The sequence below is a fragment of the Magnusiomyces paraingens genome (genome assembly GCF_902498895.1).
Source record: "Magnusiomyces paraingens strain CBS 517.90 genome assembly, contig: contig2, whole genome shotgun sequence".
Lineage (NCBI taxonomy): Eukaryota > Fungi > Ascomycota > Dipodascomycetes > Dipodascales > Dipodascaceae > Magnusiomyces > Magnusiomyces paraingens.
In genome coordinates, this window is record NW_022474068.1 from 3,890,572 (window position 1) to 3,905,000 (window position 14,429).

Consider the following 14,429-nt stretch of genomic DNA (forward strand, 5'->3'; position numbering starts at 1 on the left):
TTTAATTGATTTTTTTTTTATCTCGATTCAAACTCTCTTCAGATTATTCATTTCAAATTAATTCAATTAAACTTCTTGCTAAATAAACCCTAACCTGGAATTAAAGCGGGGTGAAGGTTTTTTTTTTTTTTTTTTTTTTTCAAGCAACTGTGAATTAAAATTCATACTTTTGCAAAGCTTATTGTGAGTGAATTTTTTTTTTATGTCATTGTATGCTTAAATTTCCTAGATAGGTATTTCATTTAATACCAAATGAATTTCAAGGATTTGTCACATGTTTTCCCCAGAATTTTGTGTCAAAAAGAAAAATTGTAAAATTGAACTCCCATCAGGCATGTTAAAAAAAAAAATAGGATTCTAATGAAAAAGTAGTATTCTTTATTATATACAGAACAAAATCACCTTCAATTTCAAAAAGAAAAGAGAAAAGGCAAATTAAACAGAATTTTAATATACAGTTAGAGAAATCAAACAAAGGGAGAGGTTTTTTTTTTTTAGTTGCTCTTAGAAGAAGCTTCAACAGGAATAACCTCTTCGATAATCTCAAGAGCAACAGGTTCAACGGGAAGAGCCTCAACGATAACAGCCTCAACCTCCTCAACAGGAGCCTGGGCAGTCTCTTCAGGGAAAGGCTCAGTCTCACGGAGTTCCTCTGCGTAAACCTCTGGGTGCTCACGGAAACAGTTTTGCATAGCAGAGAACTTTTCAATACAGTCAACACCCTTGGGCTCGGCCTCTGAATAGACAAAGCACGAGAAAGCAGTCTTGAACTCCTCGCCACAGGGGCCGTGTGCCATACCACCAAGACAGGGGCAGTCCCAGTTAATCTCACCGGTATCAGGATCGAAGGCACCCTTGTTGGGGACAGCGGCCTCTTCAGGCTCAGCAGCTTCGGCACCAGCAGCAGCACCGGCGGCCTCAGCAACAAGCTCTTCGGCCTCCTTTTTGTACTCCTCAGAAAGCTCTTCAAGCTCTTGGGCAAGGTCCTCGCTCAGGGCCTGAACAGCACTATCGACGCCTTGAACGGCAGCCACGACGGCGTCTTCGATGCCAGCTTGGGCAGCAACGGCATCAGCAGCATCGACGGCAGCGTCGACGGCGGTAGACAAAAGGGTGTCCTTGCTGGAGGTGACAGTGTCGGCAGCAGTCAGCAGAGCCTCAGAAACGGTGGGTTTTTCTGTGGAAGAAGAACTTTCGGGCTTGGAGTCAAGGAGAACAGGTGACGAGGTGAGTTGTGTGGCAACAGCCCCGGCTCCGACAAGAGCAACGGTGGCTCCGAGCCACAGGCGTGTAGAGGAAGCAGAAGAGGCAGAGGAAGTGGCACGAGTGCTATAAGCCATGATGGTAGAGGGGCTCAAGCAACGGCGAGAAACTGAACGAGCAGCTGTGCTGCGCAATATCGAAGAAGTGGCACGAAACATTTGAATGTGATGGTGAAGATAGGTCTTCGAAGGGATTGTGCGGATTTTTAAATGGTTGGTTTTTGGGTGGAGGGAAGGAAGGAAGGAAGGAAAAAAAAAAAAAAAATTTGGAAATTTTCAAGAAGCAGAAAAAAAAAAAAAATCGCATTAGTCAGCGAGATTTTGCAACACCAGCCACACGCAGAGTTCATCATCTAACGTCTTATTAAGTCCCTGTATGTCAAAGAGGTCGTGGAGTTGAATATTTCAAGGTACAAGATATTCTGCATTTGTAATCAAAATCTAGGAAAATATTAATGAACCATTTAATTATTTAATTATTTTATTATTTTATTTTATTATTTTATTATTTTATTTTTCACTATATTAATATTCTATCTAAGCAATCTTCAAAAAGTCAATGACACCAGAGCAGTACTGTGTAAGCTCTCCTAAACGATTGCTTTCGGAAAGTTGAACTTCCTCCCAAGCACTCAGGGCGCTCACAAGTTCAGGCAAGTACACAGTCCACTCATTGTCATCATCATCTTCTTCCTCATCGCTGTCATCATTGACATTGCGTTTGATCAAAAGTCCATCGTCATCTTCGTCATCGTCATCATCATCGTCGTCCTCTTCACCGCTCTCTTCCTGCTTCTTGATTGACTTCTTGGTCTTTTTAGTCTTCTTAGTGGCATGTGCAAGAATGATATCACCGTGGATTCGTAGCAGCATGGTCATCCAAGCCTGGACAAGCTCATAGTCAGTATGACGTTCAAGAGTAGCAGTCAGGGCACGGATAAAAGCCACGACTTCGGTCAGAGGAGCATAAGTCTTAAGTGCCCGCAATTCCAGGTCAGTAGCGGCTGGAGAAAGTGATTTGAGATATGCAATAAATGCCGCTGTGTTTGCTGAGTCCTTGAGCAAGCGAGTGAACTGCGATTCAAACTCAATTTTCTCGCCCGCGCGGAGAGAAAGTGCACCTTCATTTGTAGAAGACTTAGTAGAAGCACCGGTGGCATCAACAGAACCAGAAATGGTTGACTTGTCAGATGCACTTGAAGGACCAATACGGGAAGCCTCAGACTTGCCTTCCTTGGTCATTCCCAAAAAGAAAGGCAGGTTTTCGGGCTTTTTGGGTGGAGCCTTGGACTTGTTACGCTTCTTGATTGCGTCAAGGTGGGTCAGGGTGTTGAACTTACTGCGGGGGAGCAAACTAAGAGTGATGAGATCTTTACTAAGCTGGTCCACTGTAGTATACTGAGATGAGTCTTCCTCATCTTCGGGTTCACTTTCCAGGGCTCCATCAATGATGTTAGAGCCACCTTCGCCAGCCGCGTTAGGCATGTCAATGGTGGCAATACCGTGTTCTCTTTCGTCTTCTTCGGTGATGATTTTAGCAGAAATGTTGCGGAACTGGGCACGGTTAGTCCAAAGCGACACACCAACGCCACGAACATGGGCTGTGGCAAGCCAGTCTCCATTGGGAGACATACGTAGGCATGTCACGACATTGTCGACCTTGACGACATCGATGCAGCCACCAGTGGGAAGATCCCATGTACGGATTGTGCCATCGAGAGATGCGGAGATGATCCAGCGGCCGTCGGGAGAAAAGTCAAACGAGGTGATGCGGTTATTGTGGCCCCAAAGCTCACGCACAATACGGCGGGTGCGGATGTCAATGACGACTAGAGAGAGGTTGTCGAGAGAAACGGCCAGTAGGTCTGAGCCTTCGTGAAGAAGAAGCGAGGTGACTGGGGCTGGGAGTTGAAGTTTGTGGACAATATTTGTTTGCCCAGTGTTTGTCTTTTTGTGGAAATCGTAGAAACGAACTTGGCCGTCAAGACCAGATGTTATAAGGGTAGTATTTAAAGAGTCCAGAGCAGTGCCTGTGACTGATTGGGTATGACCGGTGTATTGTTTACGCAGAATACCACTTTGCATGTTGTAAACACCAACACCTCCGAGAGAGGAACCGACAATGCCAAAGTTACCACAGGAAGAGATGTAAACTGTTTTAACAATGCCTCCATCAGTGGTTGGGAGATGATATGGTCCCACAATGCCACGCTTGCCGTCCCATGTGTGAGCAAAGGAAAGGCCATTATGGGCAGTAAGGATATTGTCCCAGCGACCTTGTTTATTTTTCTGGTAAGCAAGTCCGGTGATTTCAGGGAATTTATTTTGCATAGAACCAAGAATACCACCACGGGCAGGTCCGCCATTGATGGTGCGCTTTTCCTTTTGGGAAAACTCGTAAGACTGAGCATCTTTGCGGAGAGAGAAACTCCAAAGAGACTGGTCACGGGAACCAGAGAGAATAAAGTGGGCCTCTTCATCTGTGAATGAGATGAAAGAGGGAGGAAGAGAGTGACCACCACGGGAACGTAAAAGTCTTGGGGCAGAGATAGCAGCAACACCAGTTGTTTCAGTTCCTGTAATTACCGAGGGATCAAAGACATACTCTGCAAGTTTATTGTCACCACCGTTTGTGATAAAGATGGGTTGTCCGTTGAAGAAATGGATACGAGCAACACCGCCATTTTCTTCCTTGTGGGCACCTCTCAAAATGTGGATACGTTTTTTGGAATCGAGGTGGTAGAAGAGCAGGTCACCGGCAGCAGTGCCAACACCAAGAATGGGGGTACCATCTGTGCGGAAAGACATTGAGGTGATTCTAGCCGCAGCATTTAAAGAGAAAAGAACGCGGCCTTGTTTGAGGTGGTAAATATGGATATCACCAGATGCGGTACCAACACCAACCACGTCAAGGACTGGGGAAGGTTCAACGACAGTGATTGGGGAAGGGGTAGGGTCTGAAGAGAAGAGAAGGCGGCCTGTGCGGACATTGTAAAGAAGAATTGCGGAGTCGACGATGACGGCCACTTTGTTAAGGTAAGTGTGTGGGTGAATGACTTGTTTGATTTTGCCAAAGGATTTGGGGATATGGATGATTGTGTAAAGTTCTGGGTCTTCGGAGGGGGTTTTAGGGTTTACTTTGAAGACAGAGATGGCAGTTTCAGTGACAGCACATAGATGTTCACCAAAGAGGACAAGAGAAGAAATTGGGCCGTCTGTTGTTGCAATGGAGGGATCAAGTGAGAGAGTAGCTTGGAGTTTACCGCGCTTGAAGATACCAATGGAAGCACCCCAAGCTGCAAAGACGTAATGGAAATGGGAGCAGAGGGCAGTGATTGGGTCTGGAGTACGTGGAGATGAAACAAAGAGAAGGTGGAGAGAAGTTGCATCATAAATCTGAAAGAAGTTACCGACCGAGGTAGTGACTACGAAAGTTTGGCCGAGTGAGGTGACAGCGAGGGGGGTAGCATCTGTGACGTTCCCGACAGAGCGGAAGGGTGCAAAGATTTTTGAAGGACGGGATGGTTTTTTTGGTTGTTGAGGTTGGGAGGGTGTAAATTCTCCGGAGATTTTAGTTTTTTTAGGCTGCGACGGTTGGTCTGCAGTGGATGCAGTGGCAGCGACAGCAGCTGTTGGCATTTTTGGAATGTTTTTTTTTTTTTTATTCAAGGGATTGTTTGAAGGCTTAAAAAAAAAAAGTGGTGATTTGAGATTTCAGAAGGTTTAAAAAAAAAAAAAAAATTTTTTTTAAGCGAGCCGTACGTTATATATTGTTCTGAAATATTTACTGTTCTGAAAATTTCTTAGTATCAAAGTTCGAGTCTGTGCAGTGATTTTCTTTTATTTTTTTTTATTAAAATTTATTAAAATTATAAATAAAATAAATTAATTTTTATCACCACCACCAAAAAATAATTAATTTAATTAAATTAAATTAAATTAAATTAAATTAAATTTTTTTTCAAAAAGTCTGCCGTGCCAATTGTGAAAAGCCTTTTGGTCCTTCAATTTGAAAAATCTCCAGACTTTTCAAAATCTTTAAAAATTTCCCATCTCTTTTTTTTTTTATTTTTATTTTCATTTATTTATTTAATTCTCTCCAATCTTGCTACTCGAAGCAAATAAACCTTTTTCTACCTTCGTTACGAATTCTTAATCACAGCCAGTCAGTCTTCCTGTCTGTCTGCCTGTCTGCTTGTCTTCCTTTTTTTTTTTGCCTGTCAACTCCTCTCTTCAACCAGAGGCGATCGATCTAATAGCAACAGCCGCATAGCAGCCACTGATTGCACCCACGCAGCCCACCTGCACAGCCCTAAAAAAGTTTCTTCTTTGCTGCCTTTTTTTTTTAGTTTTTTATATAAATTCTAAACTTTCCATTCCATTCCTTCCATTTAAAATATTTAAAATATTCCTTCCATTTAAAACATTCCTTCCATATCTATCTCATTCTACGCAAATTTTGAAATAAATAAATAAAAAAAAACATGTCTTTCTCCGAATTCTCAAAGGATCTCGGACAATCAAAACCCCCAAGTTCCTCCTCTTCAACAGGTGCAAACGCAGGAACCCCAACATCTTTCTATCACGACATTGAAATCTCAGACTCTTCTGCAAACTCAGACTCTAACGAAAACGACCCAGATGACGACGATGTTGCAGTCCCTTCTATAACCCCTTCCAACCCTTCATCTGATCTTCCAGATCCAGTCCCCATCCCAGGTGCCTCTTCTGCAGATGTTGCTCCATCCTCCTCTACCTCATCATCTATCTCTTCTTCAACTGCTGCCTCAGCTTCCACAATCACAAATATTTCATCAGTAGTGTCTCCAAGAGACCTTTCGCCACTCCCAGCAAACAAGTCTTTTGCAGGTATTATCAGCTCTTCTCCAGCTCCAGGCTCCGTCGGATCATCCGGTCCCACTTTTGCATCCTCTCCTACTCTCTCTGCTCTTTCTCTTGGAACTGATTCCCATCAACGTTCTGTGTCCTCATCTTCTTCAAAAACATTTGAATTTAATGGTACTCAGGTCCCTAAAATTGGTAAAATCGGTGTTTGTGCTTTGGACGCAAAGGCCCGCTCAAAACCATGTCGTCATATTCTTAACAAGCTTATTGAACATGGAGAATTTGAAACTGTGATTTTTGGTGATAAAGTCATTCTTGATGAATGTAAGTATTTGGTACCTTTAAAAAAATTTTATTTTATTTTTTTATTATATTATGTTTTTTTTTATTATTATCATTGTTTACATACTAACTAACAATTTTTTCTTTTTTTTTTTTTTCATCCACTAGCAATTGAAAATTGGCCCACATGCGACTTTCTCATTTCCTTCTTTTCAAATGGTTTCCCTCTTCAAAAGGCTATCGATTATGTTAATCTCAGAAAGCCTTATCTTGTCAATGATCTCGAACTCCAAAAAATTTTATGGGATCGCCGCCTCGTGCTTAGACTCCTCGAAGCCTCTGGTGTCCCCACCCCACGCCGCATTGTTGTATCTCGTGATGGAGGCCCCCACGTGGAGCCAGCAGTTCGTGAAAAGCTTCGCGAGCACGGAGTTGAGATCAAGGAAGAACTCCCCTTGGAATTTGAAATGATTGATCAAGATACTTTGAAATTTGCCGACGGTCAAATCTTGAAAAAACCCTTTGTTGAAAAACCTGTTGATGGCGAAGATCACAATGTCTTTGTTTATTACAATTCTTCTACTGGTGGTGGTGGCCGCAGACTCTTCCGAAAGGTTGGTAACAAGTCTTCAGAATACGATCCGGACCTTACATCCCCCCGCACAGAGGGTTCCTTTATCTACGAGGAGTTTATGGATACTGACAACTTTGAAGATGTCAAGGCTTATACTGTTGGTCCTCACTTTTGTCATGCAGAGACTCGTAAGTCGCCTGTTGTTGATGGTGTTGTCCGTCGTAACACATATGGCAAGGAGATTCGATTTGTCACCAAACTCACCGATGAAGAAATCAAAATGGCATCCAGTATTTCGGAAGCCTTTGAGCAAACCATTTGCGGATTTGATTTGCTCCGTGTCAATGGTAAATCCTATGTGATTGACGTTAATGGCTTTTCATTTGTCAAAGATAATCAGGATTATTACAATAATGCTGCTCGCATTCTGCGTCAACTTTTTATTCAAGCCAAAAAGGACCGCAACGAGCGCAATAAGAAAATCTTGCCCAATGATGCCACCGTTGTTGAAAAGGAACAAAAGTGGAAACAAAAGGGCCAGATTTATGTTATTCGCCATGCTGACCGTACACCTAAGCAAAAGTTTAAGTTTTCATTCAAGTCGAAAACTTTTATCAATCTTCTACGCGGCCATAAGGAAGAGGTCATTATCCGTGAAAAGCCTGATTTGGCTTACATTCTTAAGGTAACCAAACGTGCCCAGGATGAAGGCAAGGAAGACCCAGATAAACTTTCGCAGCTGCGAATGGCTTTGGAAAAGAAGAAGGATTTCCCTGGAACAAAAGTCCAACTCAAGCCTGTTCTTAATAAGGAAATTAATAAGGTTGAGAAAGTTCAAGTTATTATTAAATGGGGCGGTGAACCTACCCACTCTGCACGCTACCAGGCTTTGGATCTAGGTACTCAAATGCGCCAGGAAACACTTTTGCTCAACAAGGACTTGGTCAATAATGTTAAGATCTTTACATCTTCTGAACGTCGTGTTGTTGCTTCTGCAAGAATTTGGGCTTCTGCCTACCTTGACCTTGAAGACGTTCCTGAAGACTTGTTATCTATTCGCAAAGATTGGCTCGATGATTCCAATGCAGCCAAAGATCTTATGGACAAGGTCAAGAAGAAACTTAAGCCTTTGTTGCGTCAGGGCCTGGAGCCTCCACCACAGTTTACTTGGCCTCCCAAGTTCCCCGAGCCATTTATTGTGTTGTCACGCGTTGTAGAACTCATGAACTATCACGCACGCATCTTGGCTTACAATTTTGCCCATCAGGATGTTGATACGTTCCAATCTCGTTGGTGCTGCAGTGAAGACCCTGTACTGTTCCGAGAACGCTGGGATAAGCTGTTTAAAGAGTTTGTGTCTGTGGAAAAGGTTGATCCTTCCAAGATTTCTGAACTTTATGATACTATGAAGTTTGACGGATTGCACAATAGACAATTCCTTGAACATGTCTTTAGACCTGATCCTGCCATGGGTGACCAGTTTGACCCACCCAAAACAGCGTTTGCCCCCCTTCAAATGCCTAAGGTTTCTGCAGTATTCCAGCACAAACCTGAGTCGGGTGCACCCAAGGCTTCACTCCCCACATCTACGGCATTTGATGGCCCTGAGTTTGGGTATCTGCGTGAGCTTTACACTCTGTCGAAGATTTTGTTTGACTTTATTTGTCCACAGGAGTACGGTATTGAGGCCAAGGAAAAGTTGGACATTGGATTGCTGACATCATTGCCACTTGTACAGCAGATTCTCAAGGAGATTGAGGAGATGCAGACTGGTGGTGAGTGCCGCTCAGTGTTTTACTTCACTAAGGAGTCGCATATTTACACTCTGCTCAATGTGATTTATGAGTCTCAGATTCCGACCAAGGTTGCACGTAACCATCTTCCTGAGCTGGATTATCTGACCCAGATTGGGTTTGAGATTTACGAGGCTGAAGATAAGAAGCATTCAATTCGTCTTACCATTTCACCCGGATGTAATACGCCAAACCCACTTGACGTGCAACTCGACTCGAAACATTGCATTTCGTGTATCCCACTTGTCGCACTTACTCGTCATTTGGACTCGGACTTGCTTGCATCTAAGTTTAAGTCACGCTTTGCTCGTGTGTCGCTTCCTAAGAAGTTTATTCCTTTAAACTGGAACTCGGGTGAACTCCAGGACGTGTTGACACCGCCCAGTTCAAGTGGAAGCTCTGGAGGTGATGATGAGGAATCCAAGGACATTAAAGAAGATAAGGAAGAAGTCAAGGACATTAAAGAAGATAAGGAGGAAGTCAAGGACATTAAAGAAGATAAGGAGGAAGTCAAGGAGGAATCCAAGTAAACTGTGTATTTTTTTTTTATATATATTATCTATCCCAAATGTTAACATTTTTTTTTCATTTTTTTTCATTATTTTTAATTTTAATTTTAATTTTTTTTTTCTTTTTCTTCTTTAAAAAAAAAAAAAAAAAAAAACTCTCTTTCTGTATGATTGTGCCAAAAAAATAAAAAAAATTATAGTTGAAGCAATTGCTCAAACAAGGCCGAAATACTTTCACCGTGATGGTTTCTACGGATACATTCTGCAAGAATAGTAGAAACATCAATGACAACCAGTTTCTTGCAGCGGGCACGCTTTTCTGCTGGGATTGGATAAGTATTTGTAACAACAATTTGATCAATGTAAGGACAAGCATCCAAAGCCTCGAGCGAGTTACCAGAGAAAATGGCATGTGTTGCAACAACAAGCACCCGCTTGGCACCACAGTTCTTGTAGCATAACTCAGCAGCTGCAACAAATGATCCAGCACGATCAATCATATCATCAAGCAAAATAGCAGTACGTCCACGCACATCACCAACAAGAGTAATTACCTTTTCTTGAACACGGCCAGCTGCCTTACCATTACCATCAGCAGAGGCACCCAAATGATACTCTGAATCATCGTGGGCATCTTCTTCATCAGAGCTTTCGGCATCGCCTGTACCACCCAGAGCGTGTTCTGAGTACATACTTTCGCTACCGTACTCGCCCACGGTTCCAGGAGCGGTTCCAGGGGCACCATCACGTCTGAGCTTAGCAAAGAGATCATTTTCGTCCTCCTCATCCTCTGGGTACTCATCATCATTGACAACATGACCCTGAACAATTCTAGCAACGTGAACGGATTGTGTATTGATATCAGAAACCTCCTCATCTTCTTCTTCTTGGTCTTTTTTCTCATTAGAGCTGGGTATTATGCGAGGAGGTGTAGAAGGGTCCGTAGTAGTAGTAGTAGTAGTAGTAGAAGAAGAAGTACCATCTGCATGATCAATCACAACTTTAACAGGGCCATCATTTTCGGTGGCTTCATCTTCCTCATCAGCAATATCAGAAGCAGAAAAGCCATGGGAAAGACCAGATGAGGGGGTACGCGCAGAAGCTGGTGACTTACGAGCAGCAGCAGCAGCAGTAGTAGTGGAAATAACAGGAGGTCGGGCACCGGAACGACCAGGGATTTTGTGTTGAGCACGACGACGGTCAGTGTGAATCATAGCAAAATTAACCTTAAGAGCATCTGCAAGAGCAGTGACACGTTTAGTACCACCTGGGTTTTTTGAAACAATGACGGCAGCAGAGTAGTCTGGGACATTGTGACGGATCCAGCGGGCGAGGGTTGGACCTGCAAGCAAGTTATCAACAGGCTTTGAGAAAAAGCCTTGCATTTGAGTAGCATGAAGGTCCATGGTAATAACATGGTCAGCACCAGCCATGATGAGGAGATTTGCAAGCATACGGGCAGTAATTGCACCACGATGTTTTTTCATCTTTGATTGTTTGGCATAGGGGAAACAGGGGATGACAGCTGTAATTTTGTTTGCAGACCCGCCACGGCACCCAGAAATGAGAATGAGCAACTCCATGATATGGTCATTAATATCTGCAGACCCAGACTGCACAACGTAAACATCTTCATCACGTACAGAAACTCCGATTTCTATTGATGTTTCACCGTTGGAAAACTTACGCAGAGTACATTTGCCTGGCTCAACACCCAACCGGTCACAAATGAGTTGACCAAGCTCCGGGTGTGAAGACCCGACAAAGACATGTGATTTGCGCATTTGATTAATGGAGAAGGTATAAAAAGGGGTTAAGTAAAAGGAAAAGAAAAAGAAGAAGAAGGTTAGTGGTGGTGATGGTAGTGGTAGTGGTAGTGGGGGAGGAGAGGGTAGTTGGTAGTTTGTAGTTGTAGGTAAAGAAAGTTTGGGGATGGAGTGGTTGGTTGGTTGGTTGGTAGGTTGGAGAGAAATTTTCCGGGCGATTAAAATTTTTTTTTTTTATTTTATTTTATTTTTTTTTTGTTCTATTTGGGAGAGGGAAGAAAAAAAAAAAAAAAAAAAAAAAAAAAAGGTTTCTCGAGCAGGCAGCCAGAGAAGAGCAGCAACAGCAGCAATTTTTTTCTTTTGGGAAAAGAGAAAGAAAGTACATATATATATGCACGTGTTTGTCACGTGTATGTCACGTTATAAACATGTGATCAGCCTTTTGTAAAATATTACTTTAAATGGAAATAGCAATTTAAATAAATTAAATTAAATAAATAAATTAAATTAAATTAAATATTTATTTATGATTGACTTCTTTTTTTTTTTAGATTTCAATGCTTCAAGTAGCTGAAATATCATCAAAAATATTAAAATACTCCATTCTTTTTTTTATTTTTTAAATTTAAATTTAATCAGATAACGAATCTTAAATATATATATATATTTATTTATTCTCGTAAATATTCTCTCTATGACATGTTTTTTTTTTTTTTCATTTTTTTTCATTTTTTTATTATTTTGGTCCTGTCATTCGGAGCCGGTAAATGTCAGACTTGCATATAGTAGCTGAGGTTAACCAATTGAAAAAAAAAAAAAAAATTATAATAATAATAGTTATAATAATTATTTAAATATTTAAATATTTGGTATTATTTGGTAATTATTTGGTATTTAGTGTTTAAAATTGAAATACGTATTAACTCAATTAATTATTTAATTATTATTTAATTATTTAATTAATTAAATAGAAAAAAAAAAAAAAAAAAAAACCACACCAATTATTTAGAAAACAAAAAAAAAAGCATTTTTTCTTTTTTTTCTTTAGTTCAGCCGACTTGATCAACTTGCGAGATTCGGATTTAAAAAAAGAAAAAAAAAAGGGGGGGAAGAGTAAGTAAGAAGTTTAGATTGAGGTTTATAGATATTTATCAATCTGTTGTTATATATATATATATATATTCCAAGCCACTACAAGAATAAATTAAATCAATCTAATATTTCACCACACCTTTAAATTATTCTCCAATGTCTATTAAGTCGCCTGAAATATCTTGCATTGTAGACATATTATAGCCATATCATAGCCATATCATAGCCCATATCACAGCCATATACACTATAAGTATATAAACTTTTGTTCAGATGTACAAACATGTTTGTAAATAAAAAAAAAAAAAAACCTAAAAAAAAAACTAAAAAAAAACCTTCTTCTTCCTAATTTTTTTATTTTTTTATTTATTTATTTTTTTTTTTTTTTTGGTTTATATTTATATTTTTTTATGCTAAAATTACATACATATCTGTATTACTGACACCATTTTTGTCAAGTTTTTTTTTTTTATATATATATATAAAATTTTGTAAGATGAAAGAGAACCAAAAAAGATTAAAATTTATATTTCTATTTCAATTTCTATTTCTATTTCAATTTTTATTTCAATTTTTATTTCAATTTTTATTTCAATTTTTATTTCTATTATTATTATTTTATAATTTGCTTGTGATAAAAATGACACAAAGTGTATTCTCCAATCTACTTCAACCAAAAAAAAAAAAAAAAAAAAAAAATTAATCCACTTGATTTATCGATTATTGTTATCACTATATACATATAATAATACCATTTATGTATATATATATATATTGTATCTAAGATAGACCTTAATATTATGGTTTCCTGTATAATTCCAAAAAAAATAGTATTCAATTAACAAAAAGAAACAGAATTTAAATTAAAAAAAAATAAAGGATTATAAACAAAATATAAACAATAAAAGAAATATTAAACACACATAAAAAAAAAAACACTTATAACCAAATAAATCAATAACCAAATAAACCAAATAAACCTAAAGCTTATTTCTCGCCTTATTCTCACGAGCCTTAAGAGCACAAGTATCATCCCACGGCCGCCCATGGACATTAGTCTCATGTCTTCTGCGACTTCCAATATCCGCGTGCCAGCGCGAAGCACATCTCCCAGCTTCAGGGAAAGCCTCTGTTCCAGATTGAGTCCAGTATCTACACTCATATCTAGGAGGTTTGTGTTTGCGATCCATATGACGCTTCTTCTCAAGCTTACGAGTGAAGCCAATATGAGCCCATGGACAAGTAGGGTCATCACACTTATAGATACGACCAACTGCAGACCGGCTACTCTCAGCTTCAGCATCCAAAACATGTTGCACGTATTCATCGATACAAGTGTGGAAAAAGGTGGCATCACAATGGTTACACCGGTAGCGACGTTTAGTGAACTTGCGAGGTGGTCTTCCATTATGATCAAGCTCGCCATGGGTATGATTATGATTATTATTATTATTATTATTATTATTACTATTATTATTATTATTATGACAAGATGTTGTTGTAGGTATAGTTGGAGTTAAATTAGTGATTTGTTGGGGTTGAGGGGTTATAGGATTATTATTAATGTTAATATTAATGGGAGCACAAGGTGATGGTGCACAAGAAGAAGAATAACAATCATTAATAGGAGTCGTTGCTCTTGTTTCAGCAAATAATGTACTTGCAGATGACAAGTGTTGTTGTGGGGCAAATGATGAAGTTTCAAGTAAAGAAGCAGGATTTGGTAAGGTTAACTGGTCCACGATATAACATGTGGGATCGATAAAAGAAGTAGCATTTTTACGAGAGTCCAAAAAGGTTCCTTCTATGGGAGGGACATAAATTGAAACGTCAGTGGAAGCATCGTCATAATTGTCAGAAAAGGTAGAAAACAATTGTCCTTGAGAAATTGGGATAGGAGTAGCAGTATTGACAACTTCAGAAAAGAGGACATTATTATTAATATTATTATTATTATTATTATTATTAAGAGTCATGTTGTGGTTGTTAATAGAAGATGAAATGGAGGAGTCAATATTGGGGTAACCAGGTAGAGAATGGATAGGTTGTCCAAAAGTCAAATCAATTGTAGAATTCCCGTAAAAAAACGAGGAAGAGAGTTGAGTTGGAGGAGGAGATGGGGCAGAGGTAGAAAGAGGAGGGACCATTTGAAGAGATTGGATTAATTCAGGGGAAGGTTGATGGACCATTAGGGGTAAAGCAGGAGAACTAAGAAAGTTATTCTCAACTGCAGTAACAGCAGTGGCCGTGGCTGTGGCTGTGGCAGCACCAGCACCAGCACCAGCACCAGTGGCAGTGGCAGTGGA

At 40.0% G+C, this 14,429-nt stretch overlaps 5 protein-coding genes across 5 annotated transcripts in view; 1 reads left to right on the forward strand and 4 right to left on the reverse strand.

Moving 5' to 3' along the window:
• Positions 1-494: 494 nt before the first annotated feature.
• SAPINGB_P002970 (uncharacterized protein) lies at positions 495-1,421 on the reverse strand (the record flags this gene model as incomplete). The annotated part of the gene is made up of 1 exon (XM_031997688.1): positions 495-1,421. One exon carries the CDS (start codon positions 1,419-1,421, stop codon positions 495-497), a length of 927 nt encoding a protein of 308 aa, XP_031853579.1.
• A 378-nt stretch (positions 1,422-1,799) lies between these two features.
• SAPINGB_P002971 (uncharacterized protein) lies at positions 1,800-4,901 on the reverse strand (the record flags this gene model as incomplete). Its single annotated transcript, XM_031997689.1, has 1 exon — positions 1,800-4,901. One exon carries the CDS (start codon positions 4,899-4,901, stop codon positions 1,800-1,802), a length of 3,102 nt encoding a protein of 1,033 aa, XP_031853580.1.
• Positions 4,902-5,746: 845 nt separating this feature from the next.
• Positions 5,747-9,286, forward strand: SAPINGB_P002972 (uncharacterized protein; the record flags this gene model as incomplete). The annotated part of the gene is made up of 2 exons (XM_031997690.1): positions 5,747-6,431; positions 6,558-9,286. The coding sequence occupies 2 exons, from the start codon at positions 5,747-5,749 to the stop codon at positions 9,284-9,286; spliced, it is 3,414 nt and encodes a 1,137-aa protein (XP_031853581.1).
• Positions 9,287-9,459: 173 nt separating this feature from the next.
• On the reverse strand, positions 9,460-11,049 carry SAPINGB_P002973 (uncharacterized protein; the record flags this gene model as incomplete). Its single annotated transcript, XM_031997691.1, has 1 exon — positions 9,460-11,049. The coding sequence occupies one exon, from the start codon at positions 11,047-11,049 to the stop codon at positions 9,460-9,462; it is 1,590 nt and encodes a 529-aa protein (XP_031853582.1).
• A 2,054-nt stretch (positions 11,050-13,103) lies between these two features.
• The window catches only part of SAPINGB_P002974 (uncharacterized protein), a gene marked incomplete at both ends in the record, with an annotated part of 1,827 nt that continues 501 nt past the window's right edge, over positions 13,104-14,429 (reverse strand). The window contains one exon of the mRNA XM_031997692.1: positions 13,104-14,429. This exon is cut by the window's right edge and continues 501 nt beyond it. Coding sequence (XP_031853583.1) covers positions 13,104-14,429 — 1,326 coding nt within the window.